The sequence below is a fragment of the Alligator mississippiensis genome, chromosome 7 (genome assembly GCF_030867095.1).
Source record: "Alligator mississippiensis isolate rAllMis1 chromosome 7, rAllMis1, whole genome shotgun sequence".
NCBI classification, from domain to species: domain Eukaryota; kingdom Metazoa; phylum Chordata; order Crocodylia; family Alligatoridae; genus Alligator; species Alligator mississippiensis.
In genome coordinates, this window is record NC_081830.1 from 5,009,303 (window position 1) to 5,032,855 (window position 23,553).

The 23,553-nt window shown below is 47.1% G+C and overlaps 1 protein-coding gene across 1 annotated transcript; it reads right to left on the reverse strand.

Annotated features, from left to right (window-relative positions):
- Positions 1-11,265: 11,265 nt before the first annotated feature.
- LOC102565285 (olfactory receptor 6M1-like) lies at positions 11,266-12,192 on the reverse strand. The gene has a single exon (XM_059731379.1). It carries the CDS (start codon positions 12,190-12,192, stop codon positions 11,266-11,268), a length of 927 nt encoding a protein of 308 aa, XP_059587362.1.
- Between the last annotated feature and the right edge of the window lie 11,361 nt (positions 12,193-23,553).

Genomic DNA, 23,553 nt, shown 5'->3' on the forward strand with positions numbered 1-23,553 from the left:
AGCACCAGAGCTGCCCCAGGTTTCAGAGGAGCTCAGCACTGGGCTGGATCCTGTCTGTGCTGTGCAGAAACATCTGGAGGAGATCGGTCTTGAGCGAGGCTGCAGCCCCTAACCAGGGTCCGTGCAGGAGACTCACCGTCGGCTCAGGCTGCACCGGACCAAACAAACTGGGCACAGACTAAGGCTTTGCGTGGAGCAACTGGGCCGAGCTCACTCACCTGGGTCTCCCTCAAGTCTTTGGAGGCCAAGTGAATGATCCTCCCGACAAGGCTCCTATCCAAGCCCTTGATGTCCCCCTGCAAGACTTGCTCCAGGCTGGAGTAAATGGTTACTCTTGTCTCCTGGGAACACACCGAGAGAGAGAACCACGAATGGGGTAGGCTTTGCTTTGGGACCAGCGCCCGACCATCCAGGACTATCGTGTTGAACATCAGCCACCCAGGATCACAGCAGCTCTGACGGGGAACTTGCTCCCTGGACAGGAATGCAACTCCGGCCCTGGCATGCAGATGTTGACAGCTGGCACTAGCAAGGGAGGCGTGTCAGGCACTGGGAGGGCAGGATGCACCAGGGTGGCGGGAGACACAGAAATACAGTCAGAAAAGCAGCCAGATGCATCACAGGCACCGTCCCCCGCGTGCACTGGGGAGGTGTCCCTGACTGACACACGTTTCCTTCAGTCAGGGAGACACTTGGGGAGTGATAAGGGGCTGCTGGGTGATCCCAAGCAGCAAATTTAGCATTGGGTTGCCAAGCAAAATGCTGCCTTAAACCATTGTGTGATTGGGTGTGTTGCTGAATTCAGAAAGGAGTGGAAATACTTGTGAGCCAGGTTCCCCTGACACAGTGGGGTCATCCGTGGATGAGAGCACATGAGGTGGGGCAGGGGTGCTGCCGGGGTCTAGACCGAGACTCAGCACCCTTGGCTGGATGCCCAGCTCTTTTCCTGACTTGCTGTGGGCCATGGGCACCCCACTTCACCTCCCAGGACACAACGCTGAGGCTTTCCGGGCTCACGAGGTTGCTGGGAAACTATAGTTTATGTCAGCTCAATGCTGCGCAATACTTGGAGGAAGACGCTCAAGAGGCTCACGGCATTATGTGCAGGGTGAGGGCTTGTCTGAACGTGGCTTATACCACACCCACCATGCACTGGGAGTGGGGAGATGATGCCCGTGTAAGCGTGCCCTGATGTCATAGTGACATCACAATAGACCGAGGGCATGTTGTATTGGGACCTTGTTTTGGGGGAGAAGGAATGGGAAAGACACAGCGGATGGGCAAGGGCCAGCCCTACCTCCTCCTGCTGGAGTCTCTCCAGCACAAGGCTCACAGCAATGGCCAGCTCCACGTCCGATGCCTGGCCGGACCCTCTCCCTGCAGAGGCATCATCGATGGAAAGACCTGAGATGGAGGGAAAGGACTCTGCTGATCTCCATGTGAGATGTCACCTTGGTCTCTCTCTTCACCCCCCGCTAGCAGCTCTGCCGGAGCCGAACCCTGTGGCCTGGCTCCAAAGCAAAGGTTTCTTAGCACAGCATCCACAGGACAGCTCTCCAGGCCGCCCTCCTGGGGCACTTTCCTTACAGCAACTTAGTTCTGCCAAAAAGCCCTTGGTTGTCAGTGGGATGGAGATGATGCTCTGGCATTGACCAGCTTCAAAGGCTCACAAGCTATAATCATCAGTCCCGTGTGCGATGGCCACGGCTGGACCAGCCACAGGGACCTGGTCAGGGAGAGGAAGATGCATCTTCCCCTTGCTCCTCTTCCGACTCTGTTATGCTGGAAGATTTGCTTGAAAAATGACCCAGGCACTTGAAAGGGAAATTACTGTGACATTTGTTTTCAGGAAAATAAGGGCCATCATGTAGACAGTGACAAGTCTTTTCTCCTTGGCTATTAGTTGGAGAATTGGGAGCACACACCATGATTGCTTAGGGCCAAAGTTTTCAAAAGTTAAGGTGCCTCTACACGTTCTGGGGGTGCGGAGGGGCTGTTTAAGTTAGAGTGGTTCCTCAACAGCCACTCGAATGAAAACGGCTCATCCTCACATGTATTAAGTCTTCCACATTTTAAAATGGCCACGAGATCCCTTGCAATCAAGCTTATTCAATATGCTTTAGTGAAAGGACCCGATGTAGCTGATCAGGCTATATGAGGCACGGAGAACGGCCCGGGCATCTTACCGCTGCCGTGTAGGGTCAGGTCGGTGTCTTCCATTATTCAGAAATGGCTTCAACAAGCTTTCCGTCTCTCGCTCGCTGAGCAACTCCTATCGCGAAGGCGTCCGGAGCCACTCAAGCGCCAGGTCCAGGATGCAGGGAAGAGATGAGCCAACCGCCTTTGTGATGTAAGCGCCACCATGACAACGAGGTGACCACGTCTGACCTCATAGAGGGCTGCTGACCAATGAGGGGCTGCGTATCGTGTCAGCTCTCACATGGCTGCACAAGGCTCCACATCCAAGCATCCCCCAAGGAGGCTCAGTTTGTTTAATGTAGGAGATCCCCGGCCCTGAGATCACCGGGGAGTTTTTCTGTCGTCTCAAGCAGCGCGGTACTGTCCAACACCGAGTTAGCATTTCGATCTGCCCAGGTTTGGATTTGTAAGAGATAAAAACAGGGCAGGACCGAGAGAAGCTTCCTCTGAGCTGCTACTTGCTTGGCCTCCTTTGGTTTGTCATCTTGTTGTCCAAAAGGGCTTGTTGAAGCCCTCAGATGCTACAGGACTGGGTTGCAACCGTCTTGTCCAGACTGACGTTTGGCACGGTTCGTGTTGAAGTTACATGTACTCACCATGGCCAAGGCCCACAGTGCGTCTGAATGATTAAGTGTCCTTCTTTAGCGTGACTGGGGGACATGATTTAGGGGGAAAGACTGAGGGAAATGGGCTTATTTAGTCTGGAGAAGAGGAGACTGAGGGGGATTTGATAGCAGTCTTCAGCTACCTGATTTGGGGTTGGATAGAAGAGGGAGCTGGACTGCTCTCAGCAGTGGCAGGTGACAGGGCAAGGAGCAACGGGCTCAACGTGCAGCAATGGAGGTTTAGATTAGATATTAGGAAGACTTTTCTCACCAGGAGGGTAGTAAAACACGGGAACAGGTTACCCAGAGATATGGTGACAGCTTCATCCTTCATCCTGCCCTCCCTCCTGGGGAAGTCTCCCCTGCACCCTTTCTTCCCTCCCCTCTCCTGCCTCAGCACCCATCCCAAACATGCACGTGCTCTTGCAAGCAACCACTTTCTGCAACTTTCTGCAAACTTTCTCACTCCGCCGTTGCAGGGATCCTGAGCCCTGCTGCAAATCCGCACCAGGTACGCCTAGATTATTGCTGCCCAGAGCAGGGAGGGGTTGGACTCCATGAACCTCAGGGTCCCTTCCAGACCGAATGTCTACAGTTTCTATGACCAGGGGTTGTCCAACCCCTTTTGAACACCTCTAGTGATGGAGAGTCCACAACTCCCCTAGGCAGCCTATCCCACTGCCTCCCTGTCCTAACCATGAGGAAGGTTTTCATGCTATGCAATCACAACCTACTTGGCTGAAACATCAAGGCATTGGTCCATGTCCTACTCTCCACAGCAAGAGAGAAAAGGTGTTTGCCCTCTCCTTCATAACAGCCTTCATTTCTTTGAAGACCGTGTTCATGTTCCCCTTGAAGTGCCTTTTCTGCCAGCTGAACATGCCTGTTTCCTTCAGCCTCTCCTTGCATGACTTGCCTTGCAAGCCCTTTCCTTGTGTCTGTCACCCAAGTACATTGAATCCCTCGTGAAATAAAGGCTCATTTCCACTGGCCCTGCTGCTAGAGTGACCAAAACCCATTTCCAACATCACAAGTGGAAAATACATTTTTCTCACTGGTCATCTTTTCACTCAAATCCTGATATGAGGCTCCGATAGGCTCTAATAAGGGTATGCATTTATTAAGAACTCTGAGATCCAGCACGAATCTCCAAGAATTTCTTAATAATTCCCTGTTTTTTCCCCAAATCCATTGTGATCTTCCCACCACTCCTGCTCCATGGACTGTCTCTCCATCCTCCCAACCTTGACCGCCCAGAGCTGAGCAGGGAGCGAGCGGCACAGCTGTCCATAGCTCCATGCTCCCTCCGGGTCCTGGTTTCTGACTCACTTTGGCTCTGTTCCTGAACGCCGACTTTCGAGCTGTCCCCTTGGATGTAATAACCTAGTCGCTGACTCCTGAACCCTAACCCTGCCTGTGTTTTGGGCTCTGCCTCTGGATTTGATGAACTGGTCTCTGACTCCTGGCCCCTGGTGCAGCCTATGGTTTGACTTCTGCCCTCCTGCAGTTGTAGCCTAACTGTCAGGCAAGGTCCCCTGCCTCCCAGTCCCTGACATTAGGCCCCAGTCTGGAGCAAGGTGGTCATAAAGCTGGGGTATTTATGGGGATGGAGGTTTGGCGTGAAGCCTGCTAAGCGGAGTTGCCTCCTGGTCTCCCAGTGGCAGCAGGTAACACTGGAGTCATCCTTCCTCAAAGTCTTCAGGGAAGGTGAAACCTATAATCATACAAAGCCAACCATTTCCATCCCTGGAGCAGGGAAAATGAATATAACAAGTTATTATGTACAACGGGCCCTTTCCCTCCCTCTGCCCCTCCTCCTCTCCTCCCTTCCCTGGTTAGAGCAACACACACAGTCCCAGACAGTTTGCACTCGCAGCTGTTCATCGCACAAAGCAGGGGGTTGTGGTGCTGGGGGTGCTCAAGTGCATGGTGGACAGCCCCAAGGTTACAAGTTGGAGGCCACAGCAAAAGTGCTCGTGGTGCGGCCCAGCCAGATTCCAAGAAACGTGTGAATTCTGCTAAATACCTCGTCACCACGACATGTAAAAGCAAAGGAAATGCAAACAGCAGCAAGAAGGCTCCTCTCCACACCTATCCTGTATAATGGTTAAGTGGATTTTGAACTGAGATGGGGCGGCGGTGCTCGAGCCAAGGTGCAGTTTTGTGGTGGGGCATAGTGCGCTGGCTTATTTCTAATACAAGCAATGCAAATCTGCCCTCTCCCGACACATCTAGTATATTGACAATCACTTTGTCGCAGGGCAGCTCAGTGCCTGCTCCTAGGGAGTAGAAACTGCCAGGGAGAGAGAGAGAGCCCTGGCAGGACATAAGGAGCCCAGCTGCGGGGTGGCGGGGCAGCTAAGGAGAGCCAGCTGCCTGTAGGAGGCAGGGCCTGGCCCTTATAAAGCCCAGGGCTGAGGCCAGGCTGGCAGTCCCCTGCCAGCAGCTGGAGGGGCAGGAGCTCCTGGAGTTAGGAGGTGAGCAATGCGGGAACTGCTCTAGCTGAGGGAAGGAGGGCAGCTCTGAGAGGATCGAGCACTATGGTTTAGCCAGGTGGCTTGGAGTTAAGTTGCTACAGCCAGAGAGCGTTATGTTTGAGTTGTAGCCAGGAGGCTGGAGTTTGTGTTCAGGCTTTGATATTATACCGGTGGTTTGGGTGAGGCTATAGGGGTTGGAGGAGGCCTTGTAGGGACCCCGGGGGGGGGGGGCCCAGTGCCTGAATGAGGGCACAGTACTTTAAGGGGGAACCCCAGTGGCATAGGAACCCCGGTGCAAGTGAAGGCACAGCTTGCAGCGTGGAGCGCAACCAGTGGGTTGCAGGCGGGGAACGTAAACCCTGGGTTGTGTGCAGGGTACGCAGACACCAGCCCCAGAGAGGGGCAGCTTTGAGACACCCCAGCGCGGGCACAACAAACCCCAGAGAGGGGGCGATATTATTAAGAAGCCCAGTGCAGGCGCGGTGAGCCTCTGAAACAGGGCTAGTGTTGCAGAAAACCCCGGAGCAGGGTGGAGTGCTGCGGTTGCCCCGGCGAGAAGGGGAAAGCCCTGGGAGAAAGGGGGGCAGCAGCACGGTGGGCCCGAGAGTCAGGGGGTGTCACCAAGAAGTCCCCAGAGTGGGCGCAGAGACCCCAGACGGGGACGGTATTTTAGAAGCCCGAGTTCGGGTGACATTGTGGGGAAAGTCCCGGGGGGGCACTAGTGTAAAGGCCCAGACAGGGGGCGACACTACAGAGAAGGTCTCAGAGAGGGGCAACATCATAGGGAGGCCCTGAGTGGGCTCAGAGAGCCCAAGAGAGGGCAGCACAACAGAGGAGGCCCTGGAGAGCGGGCGAGAGAACGTAGAGGAGGCCCGAGAGATGGGCTGTGTACATAGAGAGAGACATACCAGCGTCTATCCCATCAGCGAGGCTTGGGGCGTGGTATTAGGGGTTGGTAGGAGCCATGCGGAGCCCATAAGGCTAGGGTGCCTGGGCAGCACCCATCATACCGGGAGACCCCCAGGGGGTCCGGGAACACGGGGACAGAGGTCCCAGCTAACCGTGCCCGGGCAGTCGTTAGGCAGCCTCCCAACTTTATCTAACCATCAAAGACGTGGCGGGCGAGAATTTGAGGGTGCCCTTGGGCCGACTTGGCACGGTGAGGGGGCCATAGGGAGATCACGGCCCTCCTGAAGGACCCCGCCATGACAAAGGCTTTTCTAGCCAGGTGTTGAAACCCCCGCAAGGATAGAAATACCAGAACCACCCCAGGTAGGCCGTTCCAATGTTTTACTGTCCTCCTAGTGAGAAAGTTTTCTTCATATCTCACCTAAACTTCTCTTGCTGCAATTTGAGACCATTGCTCCCTGTTTGGTCATCTGCCACCACTGAGAACAGTCCAGCTCCCTCCTCTTCGAAACCACCTTTCACGTACCTGAAGGCTGCTTTTAAATCCCCTCAGTCTTCTCTTCTCCAGATGAAATAAGCCCAGTTGCCTCAGCCTCTCCTCAGAAGTCATGTGCCCCATCCCCTGAACCATTTTCATTGCCCTCCGCTGGACTGTCTTCACTTTGTCCACATCCTTTCTGTGATTGTCAGGTGCTATTAGGGACAGTGGATGGAGGTAAAAGTTGTCATGTACATGGATGTGCACATGATGGCAGTCAAGGTCTTTGACATTGGATTCTGCCTTTTTCTTTTCACCTGCAGCTGCGGTCACACACCAATAAACCACATGGGTTTTCTGTTTCATTCCCAGCCACGGATGAAAGTTGGTGTGCTTTTGCCATTGCCTGCCTGCTTCCTAGCTTCTATTCATTCCCGTATTGCCGTCAACATTGAGGCATAGGAACATGTACAAGATCCTACCAAAATAAAACTCTGTTGCAATCACTAACTCTGTTATATGGGATTGAACAAAAGAACAACTGTTTTGTTTTTTTCCCTTTCCCTCCCTACCCTGCTGATATCTCATACTTTTCACATACTCTTCATATTGAGGCCAGGTATTTCAAGTGATTTGTAAGCGTAATGAGTCCTAGAGATCCCCACTGTCCTTTCAAGGACCATTCATTTCATTGCATTTCATTGCATATTTAGCTGTGAGAAACTCTCAGAGCCTGGCCCATCAGAGGAGCTCCACACTTCCCCTTTGCACTAAGCAGGGTGAATGAAGCTTACTGATTCCTTTCAAGGTCTGCATGGAGAAGCCTATTATTTGTAGGGCTGTACAACATTTTGGCAACCATTTTGTTTCAGAGGTGTTTGGGCCCATTTCGGGGCCTGAAACACTAAATCCAAAATGAAACAGAAGGCTCCGAAATGAAACAAAACCATCCAAAATGTTTTGGAAATGTTGGATGTTGCAGAATGTTTTGGGGGTGCCCCCCGGGAACAGCAAAGCCCGGTAGCCCTCTTTTTTTTAAAGTGCTGGGAGGCAGGGGGCTAGGTGGGGTATGGGGCCATCAATTTGGAAATATTGGAGAGATTCGATGATTCACACATAGACACAGCTTTAAATATTTTTTCTATGTACCTCAAGGTACAAGGCAGGTTGTGAAGGCTGAGCTGGTGGGGTGGACGGAGCATCCCATGGGAACACGGTGGGGTGGGGGTGCCCAGCATGAGCACTTCCGATCCACCCTGCTGTGCCTGCCTCTCCCCGACCGATCTGAATCTCCGAAATGGCATTGAAATTCCAGAACAGATTTGGCCAAATCAAAACTGAACAGTGATCCAAAACACCAAAATGAATCACTGTTCTCCAAAAAGGCCGAATCCAAAACCAAAACAAAGTATAGCCATTTTGCACAGCCCTATTATTTGGCATATTAAAATTCCCTATAACTTAAAAGGCCTTTACTGGAGAGCACATAAACAGTCTAAATGCACTTGGTCCCATCTCAGAGAAGGAAGTGTAGACCAATAAAGTATCCAACATCTCTTCCAACCTAATATGTCTCTGATCATATGCTTTTTCTTTGCTTTTCTTTTCTTTTCTTTTCTTAAGTACTTGCCAAAACTTTTCAGGGCAAACTTGCTGCAATCTAGCACATAGGAAAAATTTGGCTTATCACCCTCCATGCTTTCTAATAATGATGTACCTGTGCTAACCTCAAACACATTCTGATTTTATTCTCGTAACACCTGTGGATGACAGGAAAGTTCCTCCTCTGCCTAGCAGTTGGGAACCCAAATTGAGCAAGACTGGGTAAAATGTCCAAGATCTTACCTGTTCTGAGATAAGAAAACAATCTGGAACTGATCAGAGTTTGGAAGGATGTTCCCATATGGAGAAGGTTATTTCAAACCCAATGTCTATACCCAAGTTGCACTTAACTTTGAAATATGTAATAAGGACCACTGCTGAATAGTGGACTGAATGAAACAGTGGGATCTATCTGGTTATTTCCTATTATACTATCAGGTAAGGAATATATTGCCAGGATTGGAGCCCCTAAAGGGTCCTAAGGGAATTAGGTACATGAATCTCATGGGATATTGATAGAGTTTAGCCACTAATAGCTGAAAGAGCACTGTTCAAACATCCTGTGTTCATTAAGATGTCCTGGGGCTCTGGCATACTTAAAAATAGACAGTGATGAGTGGGTGGAAGGGAGAATACAGAGAGGAAAGAGAAGGGAAAATTGAAGTATGCAAAGCAGTTTGGTTGCGTTCAAAGCTATAATAACAGTTGAGAAGCAGATGGTAACAGCATAGGATATTTGACATCAACACTATAACCTAAAGTAAAGGGAGATTGGCCACTATGTTTTTGCTACATTATTTCTGCATTATCTCTTGGTTCCTCTCATTAGGTGATTATTCCCATCATGTCTCTTCTTAGCTTTAGGAATGGTGAAAGTGCCAAGGGCATTGACAACCTCAATGGGTCTTGCACGTTCCTTTGAAGTGACTGTTGCAGGTAAAATGAAATCCTTGATTGATCTAATCCTGTGATGTCTGTATTTTTGTTTGTTTTCATTTATTAACCAGGTTCAATGGGAGCCGTCACTTTAACCCAACCAGGTTCTTCCTCAGCCCATCCAGGAGAGTCTACAACCCTCACTTGTGCAGTCTCTGGGTATAACATTAATGAGCACCACATACATTGAGTCCGTGAAACCCCTGGGAAAGGCTTCATTTGGATGGCAGCTTTCAAAACAGGAGCCACCACTTACATTGCAAATGACTTCAATGGGCGCATAAACCCATCCACCAGTGGCTCCACAGCCAAGCTGCAGATTGCAAGACTCACAGCTGCAGACACAGCTACATACTATTGTACACGACAAACACAGTGCTCCCTGCCTCACTGCATCTTGTACAAAAAGCTTGGTGGGAAATGGATCTATCGCAGTGCCTTGTTTCAGGTAGCAGGAAGTTGCAGGAACTAATCTTATGCATAGAGAGATAAAAAGCTACTGCACTGATATAGGCCAATTCTTCCCCTGACATCAGAATGTCGGGTACCTTGTGCTGTATCCTATACAGTGCATTGAATAAAGTTTCACCCACAATATTCAAGGATTTCCAGGGGGAGGAGGAGAGAGATTTGTTTTCCTGATATTTCAACATCCCTTCTTGTAGTGAAAGCCTTCCAGGGAGTGGAGCTGGTTACTGACTATTACATGAATCAGAGGGTGCAGCTATGTAGGATGCTACTGTGCAGTAGCAACAAGCCACTGAGTAGTAGCTCATTCCTACCATGCAGTAGCACTGCCAGGTACTAACCATGACATGATGCTACTGTTCAGTAGTAGCAAGCTACTGCACAGTAGCTTACTGCTACTGCATAGTAACATCAGAAAAAACCCAAAAAACAAAGATGTAGCAACAGTTCTGAGCAGTAACACCAGTTACAGCACAGTCATTTAGAGTCATAGAAAAGTAGGCTAGAAGGGACCTTCAGAAATCATGTATTCCAACCCTCTGCCTGAGGCAGGATCTCCCTATCCAAACCATCCTATACAAACCTATTAGTTGACCTATTAATGTAATGTCAGAGTCAACCCTGACAGAACCACAAGGTATAATACCCTAACCTGCTGCAGATGAAGCCGGGGAACTGGTGGCCCATGTCCTGCTGCTACAAAGGTTGTTTCATGGCACTGGAATAGGTCAGGTTCTGATCCTAGATTGGGCGAAAATTGTCTTACCCCTTGTGCACCTATGTGGCACACACCTGTCCATGAAAGTGCCATTTTGGAACTGTTTGCAATATTACTATTACCCATGCAGCATGCATGTGTAATAGCTACTGCACATATATAGTAGGCTACAGACTAGTAAGATATGTATGCATCTGTGAATATACATGCAGAGTATGCTCCTAAGTTACAAAACTATAACAAAAACCCCAACTGACTCATCTTAGAAGAGGAGACTCTCCTCTTTTAACCCCAACAGGCAGTGATGAAAATGCTGGCCCGAAAGATGGGGACATCCAAATTCCAGGCCTTAAACCACAGGAGAATTGAAGGTTGCTTCTCATGGTCCTCTGAAGACTTTTCAGGATTCCCCTCAGATTTCAGGTCACCTAAACCTGGGTCCAGTTGTTATAAACACAGCCCTGCACTTATGCCACAAGCACTGACTGCAAGGAAGAAAGAGAAAAGGGTGGAAGAGGATTTCTTAATGGAAAAAAAAAAATTGTCTGCCTTGGAAGATACAATAACCTCATGAGGAAACCAGCAGGTGACTGCAAAGGGAAAATATGACACAAGCAGTCTCAGGAAGGCAACGTAATACGAAGACAGGCACCGTTTAGTTTTCTCTCTGCAGTCAGTTGTGCCCATAATTACAAAAGTTATATGGGGGGGAAGCGGGGAGATGCATGAAAACTCATATTATGTGATAGCATACAAGGCAATGAGGCATACAAGAACATTTTAAACAACTTATTTTTAATCTCCAATGTCTTATTTGCTCCCTGTAACTTGAATGTTATGAAGCTGAGCTTCTCAAGGCATTTGTGAAACGATTCAGATTCTCCGCCTAACAGTCTCCTTAAAAACAAGCCGGACTTTCTCATTCCTCAGTGTGTATATGAAAGGGTTGAGCAAAGGAGTGATGACAGTGTGAAGGAAGGACACAGATTTGTAAAACTCTGAGGAGTGCAACTTTTGGGGCAGGACGTACATAAATATGGAGCAGCTGTAGAAGATGGAAGCAACGGTGATGTGGGCTGCACAGGTGGAGAATGCCTTCTGGCGTCCTATGGCAGATGGGATATGCAGGATAGTGTGGATGATATACAAGTAGGATACTGTTGTTAGGAACAGTGAGCTAAGCACTACAATGGCTGAAGTTATGGAGATGACCCTTTCAATCAGACTGGTGTCCAGACAAGCCAGCTTCAACAGAGGATTTATGTCACAGAAGAAATGGTTGATGACATTGGGCCCACAGAATGGAAACTGGGAGAGAAGGATGACTGGACAGAGAACTGATATAAATGCTCCCATCCAAGTACAAATAAGCAACTGCAGCGTCAGCTGTCCACTCATGATGATGGGGTAATGCAACGGCTTGCAAATGGCAATGTATCTATCAAAGGACATCACAGCCACTAGGATGTACTCAGACGTGCCCAGGAAGAAATAGAAATAAGTTTGAGTGATGCAGCCAGACAAGGAAATCATGTGGTTGTCTGACACAAGATTGTGCATGGTTTTGGGGAGAATGACAGTGGTAAACCAAAATCCTGAAAAGGACAAATTGCAGAGCAACCAGTACATGGGGGAATGTAGGCGATAATCCTCCCACACTAAGGCTATGATGACTGCATTGCCCATGAGCGTCAGTCCATAGATTACCAGAAGAATGAGAAACACAAGAATTTTAAATTGACTGAGGTTAGGGAATCCCACGATGATGAACTCCTTCACTGAAGTCTGGTTCTCCTCCATAGCTACATCTTGAGCACCCCTGTATAAGAAAGAGAGTGAAATGCCATCAGCATAATTTTTACCCATATTTTAGTGAAATTAATGAGTTTGGCTAAATTAAGTTACGACTTTTTTCAAAGAGTTATATGGGGATTTTAGATGTTGGTGTCTACTGAATTGTCTACAAAATACTTTGTTCCAATCCTGCAACCCATACCAACCCCTACTATCTTAACTAATAAATGAGAAGGTCTAATGGCATTTAAAAGATCATTTATGAGGGCCAATGCAGGGAGAATACAGAGAATGACTATCAAAGATAAAACCCTCGCTGAATAGCCAACATAACGGAAGAGAACTCAAAATCAGGGGAAAAGTTCCTAGTGGAGATGGTGGACTTTCCAGCACATGGAAGTTTTTTGTTTTTTGGGGTTTTTTTTAAATCAAGTTCAGGTAACTTTATAATATAAGGAAATGATGAATTTAGTAGCTATTGACTTGACCCCCTTACCTTTCTAATTTGTGTATGTCCAAGATGTTCACTCATTTAAATGATCTTTAACTGGCTTCTTAAATAGAGCTAGAGATTTCCTTTGGTTTTGATATAAACTGCCACAGATGGACACCAAGAAACAAGCAAACAACAAAATTATAATATTCAAAATTGCATAAAGGATTTACAGGTTAGAAACTTGAGCATTTCTTCCTAATGTTTCCAATGTTATCAGTCAACCCTTCCCTATTCCTACCTTGCCCCAAATACTGGTGTCTTTTTAGTTAACTGTAACATTTAATAAAGAAAAAAAACCTGTCCTCCTTTCTAATTTTCTTTCATTCACATTTTTCTGAGTCCTAACAAAAGAAAAATCCATTCGGGAGGAAATTGTTTTCTCATTGCACACTTGGAGACTTTGAAGAACAAAGAGATGCACTTTCAAAGAAAAGGAAACAAGTATCATCTCTACTTTTCACAATAGTCATTCCTTTTCCTCATCTAATGTTGAAATATAGATTTGAAGGGAAGAAAACATATATTGAATGTGTCTTCAATTATCAGTTTTTCCAGTATTTAATAAACTGATGCTGAAAAGTGATTTCTTCTTCATTGGACAGCCAATATACCATTCCCCTAAACTGCATTAAGCCTTTTTTCTCTAGCCCTTCTTCAAGTTGGCAGCGAGTATAACTGTGCTGGATGCTGTGCCCTCCTTTCAAGTTAACCCCAAAACACCCTGGGTGATCTCCCTTGGATTGAAGTGATACTTACTGTGTTGGAGGTTCAAGAGTCAGTGTCAGGACAGCGCTTTCTTGTAAGACTGAGGCTGCTCTGGCACACACGGTCAATGGGGGTTGGTGCAGACTTCCATTTAGCTCCTTGGAAAATCCCAGGCAGAGTTAAGCCTATTTTCACCAATATCACTTTGTCCTGCCCTCAGTAACCAAATCCCCATCGTGAGCAATGAAGGGGCTTAAGAACGTGTCACCTCTTGCATCTCCCAGCTGCTGCCTCCAGAAGCTTCTTGTCGGTCTCCTGTTCTGTTTCCTACTAGTTCAAACCGAATGCCAATTTAATGGCTGCACACTTTGTATCTAAAGAAAATATGATTTTGAAAAGGGCATTGCTCCATAAGTGGTATGCCATACCCATTTCAAGAAATTGCTGCTGGCAATAATGGAGGCACTCTGCTTTCGATGGTTAGAAAGCTGCTCAGCTTGTCTCAGAGTCCCAACAGCACAGCTTTATTCATAATCCATACACCTGTGCCCCTCCTAGTCCTTTCTCACATGGAAAACCTGAGCTCTGGTTTTAACTATTTATCAGAAGCAAACCTGAAAGGGGACCTGGAGGTATAAGCACCCTCTTGTGTATCCATTAAGGACTTCTTTTCCTGAGAATAGAAAAGAAACATGTATAACAGCTCACGCAGCCATGAATTCATCCACGGTCTTACATTTCTCCTGCTGAGGACCGCTCCAAGGAAGACGAAGTGCATTGGTACAGGGATTAGCATGCGGCTTCCCGTTCCTTTTACAGCCACGGCTAGAAAGTCTGTGTCCTCCCCACTGCCTGCCCTTCTTCCAGTGACCAGTGGCACAAAGAACTCAGATTTCTTGTGCTACCATCTCCTGTTTCTATATTATACAACTATAATGCCAACTGCAGGGAGACTCACTGAAGTACCCAAGATCTCAGATCATGTGAGGAAACAAGCATTCGTCTCCACCTTACCAGGGATTGGAAGGACAGTCTCAGAGCAATAGGGTTTTCTACTCTAGGCTTCCATACACAAACTTACACCTTCTGGTGGCAGCAGCCATAGGAAAGCACTGTTGAATTGAAAGAATGATCTACTGGGAAGCATACAGTCCCTTCCTCTCATCGCATGAGATGGGGGTATACTGGAGAGCAAGGAACAGGGTTTAAGAAGAGAATCAAGGACTCAGTGCATGCTAATTGGGTTTGGCCATCGATGTCTCAGAGACCATGTCAGACCTGCTTTCTGACGTGAGATCTCCTGGGTGCCTGTCCTACCAGGTGGGAGCAAGTGGGTGAAGGGGAGGAGAATACAGTGTGAAGGGAGAAGGGCATCTTTTCACATGCAAAATCATTTGCCTGCTTTGGATGATATAAGTCCCGTGGGTATGAAAGAGCTGTTACAGCAGAGGAAAGTTTTTACACTCACTACCAGCCTGAAACAAAGGGAGATCAGCCACCATGGGTTTGCTTCATTATCTTTGCATTATCTCGTGCTGCCTCTTGCCAGGTGAGCACCATTACATTGTGTCTGGTTGGACTGGGGAGTAGTTTAGGTTTGAAGGAAATCGATGACTTGTGTGGCTCTGGCATTCTCCTCGGCAGTGTCTGCTGCATGCGGAGTGGTGTCCTGGCCTGATGAAGGCTGTCACTTCCTGTGATTGTACAGCTTTTCCTTTTTAACAGGTACCGTGGGAGCAGTCACTTTAACCCAGCCAGGTTCGGTGTTTGCTCGGCCAGGGGAAGCCATTACCCTCACCTGTGCCACCTCTGGGTACAACATCAATGACCACCATATGCACTGGCTCCGTAAAGCCCCTGGAAAAGGCATGGTGTGGATGGCAGCCTTTAGGACAGGGCATGCCACCTACATTGCGAATGACTTCAAAGGACGTGTGACCCCTTCCACCAGTGGCTCTACAGCAAAGCTGCAGATTGCAAGACTCACATTGGCAGACACAGCTACTTACTACTGTACAAGAGAAGCACAGTGCCTCCTGCCTCACTCCCTTCCATACAAAAAGCCTCTGAGGGCCTGGTCTCCTCTCAGTTTCTCTTCCCCTTTTCACATTGCCTGAAATTCAGACTTGTGCAGGGACCCAGATCCAAGGCCTCTGCACTGATACAGGCCTACGTCTTTTCCTGATAACACAGCTTCATGTGCCTTGTGCTCCATGCGCACTGAGTAATGTTTAATCTCAAAATGTAAGGCTGACTTTTGTGATATATTCACCCCTTTCTTTAAAGGAAAGCTCTAGGGAGGGGGCTGGCTACCAGCTGCTCCATGGTACTGGGAACCCATCGGGTTCTGCCATGCAGCTCCCCCTCATCTTTGGGAAGTCCCATCATCTCTTTCTTGGCCCACACCTCCCTCACGTGACAGCTCCTACCAAGGCCCCATCGATGCATGCTGAGAACAGAAATCCCTGGGGTCAAGTCTTATATCATAGTGCAGACTGAAAGCGCATATGCATTCAGATAATTGCAGCTCTTGTTACTTCTACAGACTTCGGGTACTTGTTTCCTCCTGCCCGCATACCCAAAAGGAGGGAAGGGGGCACCCTCACCTCCTAACTTAACAGTCTCATGTTTGGGGTTTTTTTTTTTTCCAAAGAGCCAGGGATGCCAGTTTGACTCCCCTTATCTGCAAAGGGGTTTGCTCCTGTATATTCTGCTTCCTAGCACAATGCCACTCCCACCAGGCCTCAATCAGATACCATTCTTTGCCCTCCGTAGACCTCCTTTGGAAGAGGAATCAGCTACACCTGCCCTTTAACTAGGTTTGGGTGAAATGGCTAAACAGCAGTGGAGAACTTACTGTCCCACTTGGAGCTGCATGCATCGTGGATCCCAAACCCCTTCTTCTTCCAGGGCATCATCAGCCTTCTCACCGAACCACACAGAGCTGCCTTTCTTGGCAAGTATCCTTGCAAGGAAATGGATTAAAGGGTTTTTGGTACTGCCTAGCTCAGGGGTGGGCAAAATGTGGCCTGTGGGCTGGATGCAACCCAACAGGCCATTCTAGCAGGCCTGTAGGGCCCCTAAAAAATTTAGAAAATAAATTTTCATCTTCCCCTGGCTACCTGTCACGTGGCCCTCAATGTCTTGCCAAAACTCAGTAAGCGGTCCTCCACCCAAAATAATTGCCTGTCTCTGGCCTGGCTTGTTACAGGGTGGTTAATACTGTCTGTACTGATATCTGCATGTGAAAAAGAGGGATGTGGGGTGGTACAAGGGCTAGGAAGGCAGTTCATGTATGGATAGGGTGGTCTGTAATTTATTTTGAAGCTCAGTGTTCAAATTTTCCTGTAGCATCTTGTGATGCATCCAGTAGGAGACTGGGAGACGTGGACATGCTGATGGGATACAGTGATGTGTTTCTGTTCCTATCACCGAAGGAGGCAACTCATTGGGTAACATAACTGGCATTTCCAAAGACCCTGAATGGTTTCCTATGGAAATATTGCTGTGTTTTGCAGGGGGATGCTGAGTTCTGTTCTGAACTCCTGGCTGGACACAGACCCCTGCGTCCCAGTCCTGTGCTTGTAATGCAGCCTCATTTTCATAAAGCAAGCAATGTATACCTGGTGAGACAGAAAACAATGAAGGAAAAACAATCTGCACTTTCTCATTCTGTAGCGTGTATATGAAAGGGTTGAGCAAAGGAGTGATGGCAGTGTGAAGGAAGGAAACTGATTTGTAAACTCTGAGGTGTGCAGTTTTTTGGGAAGGATGTGCATGAATATAGAAGAGCTGTAGAAGATGGAAGAAACTATGATGTGGGCTAGACAGGTGGAGAATGCCTTCTGGTGCCCTTTGGTCCATGGGATACGCAGTGTTCTGTGGATGGTGGACAAGTAGGACACTGTTGTTAGGAGCAGGGAGTTGAGCACTACCCCTGGTTGAGAGTGTGGAGATGACCCTTTCAATGCAACTGGTGTCTACACAAGCCAGCTTCAGCAGAGGCCTTATGTCACAGAAGAAATGGTTGATGACATTGGGCCCACAGCATGGTAAGTGGGTCACAAGATTGGTGGGACACAAAACTGATGAATATGCTCCCCTCCACGTGCAAACCACCAACTGCAGCATCAGCTGTCCACTCATGGCGGTGGGCAATGCAACAGTTTACAACTGACAACATATCTATCAAAGGACGTCGCAGCCTCCACAATGTTCTCGAAAGGTGCCAAAGAAGAAATAGAGATAGGTTTGGGAGATGCAGCCAGATAAAGCAATCTTGTGGTTGTCTGACATGAGATTGTGCATGGTTTTGGGGAGGATGAGGATGGTGAACCAAAAGCCTGAAAAGGACAAGTTGTGCAGGAACCAGCACATGAGGGAATGAAGGCCATAATCCCTCCACACCAAGGCTATGATCAACGTGTTGCCCATGAGCGTCAGTCCATAGATTACCAGAAGAATGAGAAAGACAAGAATTCAAAACTGATTGAGGTTAGGGAACAGCACAATGATGAACTCCTTCACTGAGGTCTGGTTCTCCTTCCCCGTAGCTGCATCTTGAGCACCCCTGCATAAAAAAGAGGGGGAAATGCCTTCAGCATAATTTTTGCCCATATTTTATTGAAATGAATGAGTTTGGCTAAGTTAACATATGACTTTTTTTTTAAAGAGTTATATGGGAACGTTAGATGTTGGTGTCTACTGAATTGTCTGCACAATACTTTGTTCCAATCCTGCAACCCATACTCACCCCTACTATCCTAACTAATGAATGAGAAGGTCTAATGGCATTTACAATATCATTTATGAGGACCAATGCAGGGAGCATACTAAGAGAATGACTATCAAAGATAAAACCCTCGCTGAATATCTAAAATAATGGAAGAGAACTCAAAACCAGGGGAAAAGTTTCTAATGGAGATGGAGGACTTTCCATCATATGGAGGTCTTTTGTTTTTTGGTATTTTTTTTTAATCAAGGTCAGGTAACTTTATAATATAAGGAAACTATGGACTCAGTAGCTGTTTAATTGCCCCCCTAACCTTTCTGATTTGTGTGTCTCCAAGAAGTTCACTCATTTAAATGATCTTTAACTGGCTTCTTAAATAGAGCTAGAGATTTCCTTTGGTTTTGATATAAACTGCCACAGATGGACACCAAGAAACAAGCAAACAACAAAACTATGATATTCAAAATTGCATAAAGGATTTACAGGTTAGAAACATGAGCATTTCTTCCTAATTACTACTTTAACTGGAGCTGGTTTCCAATGTTATCATTCAAACCTTCCCTATTCCTACCTTGCCCCTAACACTGGTGTCTTCTTAATGAGCAGTAACATTTAATAGAGAAAAAAAAAAGTCTCCTCCTCACTCCTTTTCTTTCATTCATATTTTTCTGAGTCCTAACAAGAAAAATAATCCGTTCTGGGTATTTTCTTTTTCTCATTGCACACTTGGAGATTTTGCAGAACAAAGAGACGCACTTCCAAAGAAAAGTAAGCAAGTATCATCTCTGCTTTTCACATTCATCATTCCTTTTTCTCATCTAATGTACAAATATAGATTGGAAATGAAGAAAACATATTTTGAAGACGTTTTCAATTATCGCTTTTCCCCGAATTTAATAAATTGATGCTGAAAAGTGATTTCTTCTTCATTGGACAGCCAATATACCATTCCCCTAAACTGCATTAAGATTGGTTTCTATAGTTGGCAGCGAGTATAACTGTGCTGGATGCTGTGCCCTCCTTTCAAGTTAACCCCAGAACACCCTGGGTGATCTCCCTTGGATTGAAGTGATACTTACTGTGTTGGAGGTTCAAGAGTCAGTGTCAGGACAGCACTTTCTTGTAAGACTGAGGCTGCTCTGGCACACACGGTCAATGGGGGTTGGTGCAGACTTCCATTTAGCTCCTTGGAAAATCCCAGGTGGAGTTAAGCCTCTTCTCACCAATATCACTTCGTCCTACCCTCGGTAACCAAATCTCCATCGTGAGCAATGAAGGGGCTTAAGAACGTGTTACCTCTTGCATCTCCCAGCTGCTGCCTCCAGAAGCTTTTTGTCAGTCTCCTGCTCTGTTTCCTACTAGTTCAAACCGAATGCCAATTTAATGGCTGCACACTTTGTATCTAAAGAAAATATGATTTTGAAAAGGGCATTGCTCCATAAGGGGTATGCCATACCCATTTCAAGAAATTGCTGCTGGCAATAATGGAGACACTCTGCTTTCGATGGTTAGAAAGCTGCTCAGCTCATCTCAGAGTCCCAACAGCACAGCTTTATTCATAATCCATACAACTGTGCCCCTCCTAGTCCCTTCTCACATGGAAAACCTGAGCTCTGCCTTTAACTGTTTATCAGAAGCAAACCTGAAAGGGGACTGGGAGGTATAAGCACCCTCTTGTATATCCATTAAGGACTTCTTTTCCTGAGAATAGAAAAGAAACATGTATAACAGCTCACGCAGCCATGAATTCATCCACGGTCTTACACTTCTCCTGCTGAGGACCGCTCCAAGGAAGACGAAGTGCATTGGTACAGGGATTAGCATGCGGCTTCCCGTTCCTTTTACAGCCACGGCAAGAAAGTCTGTGTCCTCCCCACTGCCTGCCCCTCTTCCAGTGACCAGTGGCACAAAGAACTCAGATTTCTTGTGCTACCATCTCCTGTTTCTATATTATACAACTATAATGCCAACTGCAGGGAGACTCACTGAAGTACCCAAGATCTCAGATCATGTGAGGAAACAAGCATTCGTCTCCACCTTACCAGGGATTGGAAGGACAGTCTCAGAGCAATAGGGTTTTCTGCTACTGGCTTCCATACACAAACCTGCAGCTTCTGGTGGCAGCAGCCATAGGAAAGCACTGTTGAATTGAAAGAATGATCTACTGGGAAGCATACAGTCCCTTCCTCTCATCGGATGAGATGGGGACTATACTGGAGAGCAAGGAACAGGGTTTAAGAAGAGAATCAAGGACTCAGTGCATGCTAATTGGGTTTGGCCATCGATGTCTGAGAGAGGCCACTTCAGACCTGCTCTCTGGTGTGAGATCTCCTGGGTGCCTGTCCTACCAGGTGGGAGCAAGTGGGTGAAGGGGAGGAGAATACAGTGTGAAGGGAGAAGGGCATCTTTTCGCATGCAAAATCATTTGCCTGCTTTGGATGATATAAGTCCCGTGGGTATGAAAGAGCTGTTACAGCAGAGGAAAGTTTTTACACTCACTACCAGCCTGAAACAAAGGGAGATCAGCCACCATGGGTTTGCTTCATTATCTTTGCATTATCTCGTGCTGCCTCTTGCCAGGTGAGCACCATTACATTGTGTCTGTTTGGACTGGGAAGTAGTTTAGGTTTGAAGGAAATCGATGACTTGTGTGGCTCTGGCATTCTCCTCGGCAGTGTCTGCTGCATGCGGAGTGGTGTCCTGGCCTGATGAAGGCTGTCACTTCCTGTGATTGTACAGCTTTTCCTTTTTAACAGGTACTTTGGGAGACGTCACTTTAACCCAGCCAGGTTCGGTGTTTGCTCGGCCAGGGGAAGCCATTACCCTCACCTGTGACACCTCTGGGTACAACATCAATGACCACCATATGCACAGGCTCCGTAAAGCCCCTGGAAAAGGCATGGTGTGGATGGCAGGCCTTAGGAGAGAGCATGCCACCGACATTGCGAATGACTTCAAAGGACATGTGACCCCATCCACCAGTGGCTCAAGAGCAATGCTGCAGATTTCAAGACTCACATTGGCAGACACAGCTACTTACTACTGTACAAGAGAAGCACAGTGCCTCCTGCCTCACTCCCTCCCGTACAAAAAGTGTCTAAGGGCCTGGTCTCCTCTCAGTTTCTCTTCCCCTTTTCACATTGCCTGAAATTCAGACTTGTGCAGGGACCCAGATCCAAGGCCCCTGCACTGATACAGGCCTAAGTCTTTCCCTGACAACACAGCTTCAGGTGCCTTGTTCTCCATGCACACATTCATGGGTCACATGCAGTCCACCAGGCCCTTTTATCAGGCCCATAAGGCCCCTAAGAAATTTAGAAAATTAATTTTCATCTTCCCCTGGCTGCCTGTCACGTGGTCATCAATGGCTTGCCAAAACTCATTAAGCGGCCCTCCGCCCCAAATAATTGCCTGTCTCTGGCCTGGCTTGTTACAGGGTGGTTAATACTGTTGGTAGTGATATCTGTATGTGAAAAAGAGGAATGTGGGGTGGGACAAGGACTAGGAAGACAGTTCATTTCTGGATAGGTTGGTCTATAATTTATTTTGAAGCTCAGTGTCCAAATTTTCCTGTAGCATCTTGTGATGCATCCAGTAGGAGACTGGGAGACGTGGACATGCTGATGGGATACAGTGATGTGTTTCTGTTCCTATTGCAGAAGTAGGCATCTCACTGGGTAACATAACTGGCATTTCAAAAGACCCTGAATGGGTTCCTATGGAAATATTGCTGTGTTTTGCAGGGGGATGCTGAGTTCAGTTCTGAACTCCTGGCTGGACACAGACCCCCTGCGTCCCAGTCCTGTGCTTGTAATGCAGCCTCATTTTCATAATGCAAGCAATGCATGGCCGGTAAGACAGGAAAGAAAGAAGGAAATGTCAATGGATATATCTGAAATGCAAAATGATTTTTCTGCCTGAGAAGATTGAAGAATACCAGGTGAAAACCAGGTGGTAACTACAAGGGCGTTATTTGATCCAAACCTTTTCAGGATGGCAGTCTAGAACAGCCATAGATGTTGCTTGATTTATCCCCGCACTGAACTGTATGCATTAATGCAGAAATCATATTTAGAGGGGACAGGAATACTTATTTTACTAACTCATTCAAGGCAGTTGGACACAGAAAGAAATTTAAGCAGATCTTTTTTTAATCCTCTTCTAAAATCTCTTAATCCTATAGCACTAAGTGACATGTCAGAACCTATCTGAGACAATACCAGTTCTTCGCCTGAGAGTCTCTTTAAATACAATCTGCACTTTCTCATTCCTCAGCGTATATATGAAAGGGTTGAGCAAAGGAGTGATGGCAGTGTGAAGGAAGGAAACTGATTTGTAAAATTCTGAGGTGTGGAGTTTTTTGGGCAGGATGTGCATGAATATAGAAAAGCTGTAGAAGATGGAAGCAACTATGATTTGGGCTGCACAGGTGGAGAATGCCTTTTGATGCCCTTTGGTCCATGGGATACGCAGTGTTGTGTGGATGGTGGACAAGTAGCACACTGTTGTTAGGAGCAGGGAGTTGAGCACTACCCCTGGCTGAGTGTGGAGATGACCCTTTCAATGCAACTGGTGTCTACACAAGCGAGCTTCGGCAGAGGCCTTATGTCACAGAAGAAATGGTTGATGACATTGGGCCCACAGCATGGTAAGTGGGACACAAGATTGGTGGGACACAGAACTGATAAATATGCTCCCCTCCATGTGCAAACCACCAACTGCAGCGTCAGCTGTCCACTCATGGCAGTGGGCAATGCAACAGTTTACAACTGTCAAAGTATCTATCAAAGGACGTCACAGCCTTCACAATGTTCTCGGAGGTGCCAAAGAAGAAATAGAGATCGTTTTGGGAGATGCAGGCAGACACAATAAATCTCGTGGTTGTCTGACATGAGATTGTGCATGGTATTTGGGAGGATGAGGATGGTGAACCAAAAGCCTGAAAAGGACAAGTTGCACAGGAACCAGTGAATGGGAGAATGAAGGCCATAATCCCTCCACACCAAGGCTATGATCAGCGTGTTGCCCATGAGCATCAGTCCATAGATTACCAGAAGAATGAGAAAGACAAGAATTAATGATTGACTAAGGTTAGGGAACACCGCAATGATGAACTCCTCCACTGAGGTCTGGTTCTTCTTCCCCGTAGCTGCATCTTGAGCACCCCTGCATAAAAAAGAAAAGGAAATGCTTTCAGCATAATTTTTACCCATATTTTATTGAAATGAAAGAGTTTGGCTAAGTTAAGATACGACTTTTTTCACAAAGTTATATGGGGACTTTAGATGTTGGTGTCTACTGAATAGTCTGCACAATACTTTGTTCCAATCCTGCAACCCATACTCACTCCTACTATCCTAACTAATGAATGAGAAGGTCTAATGGCATTTAGAATATCATTTATGAGGCCAATGCAGGGAGCATACTCAGAGAA

What these genes read in the sequence shown, in the direction of transcription:
- LOC102565285 (XM_059731379.1), bottom strand. Translation starts at nt 12,192, where the DNA reads ATGGAGGAGAACCAGACTTCAGTGAAGGAGTTCATCATCGTGGGATTC.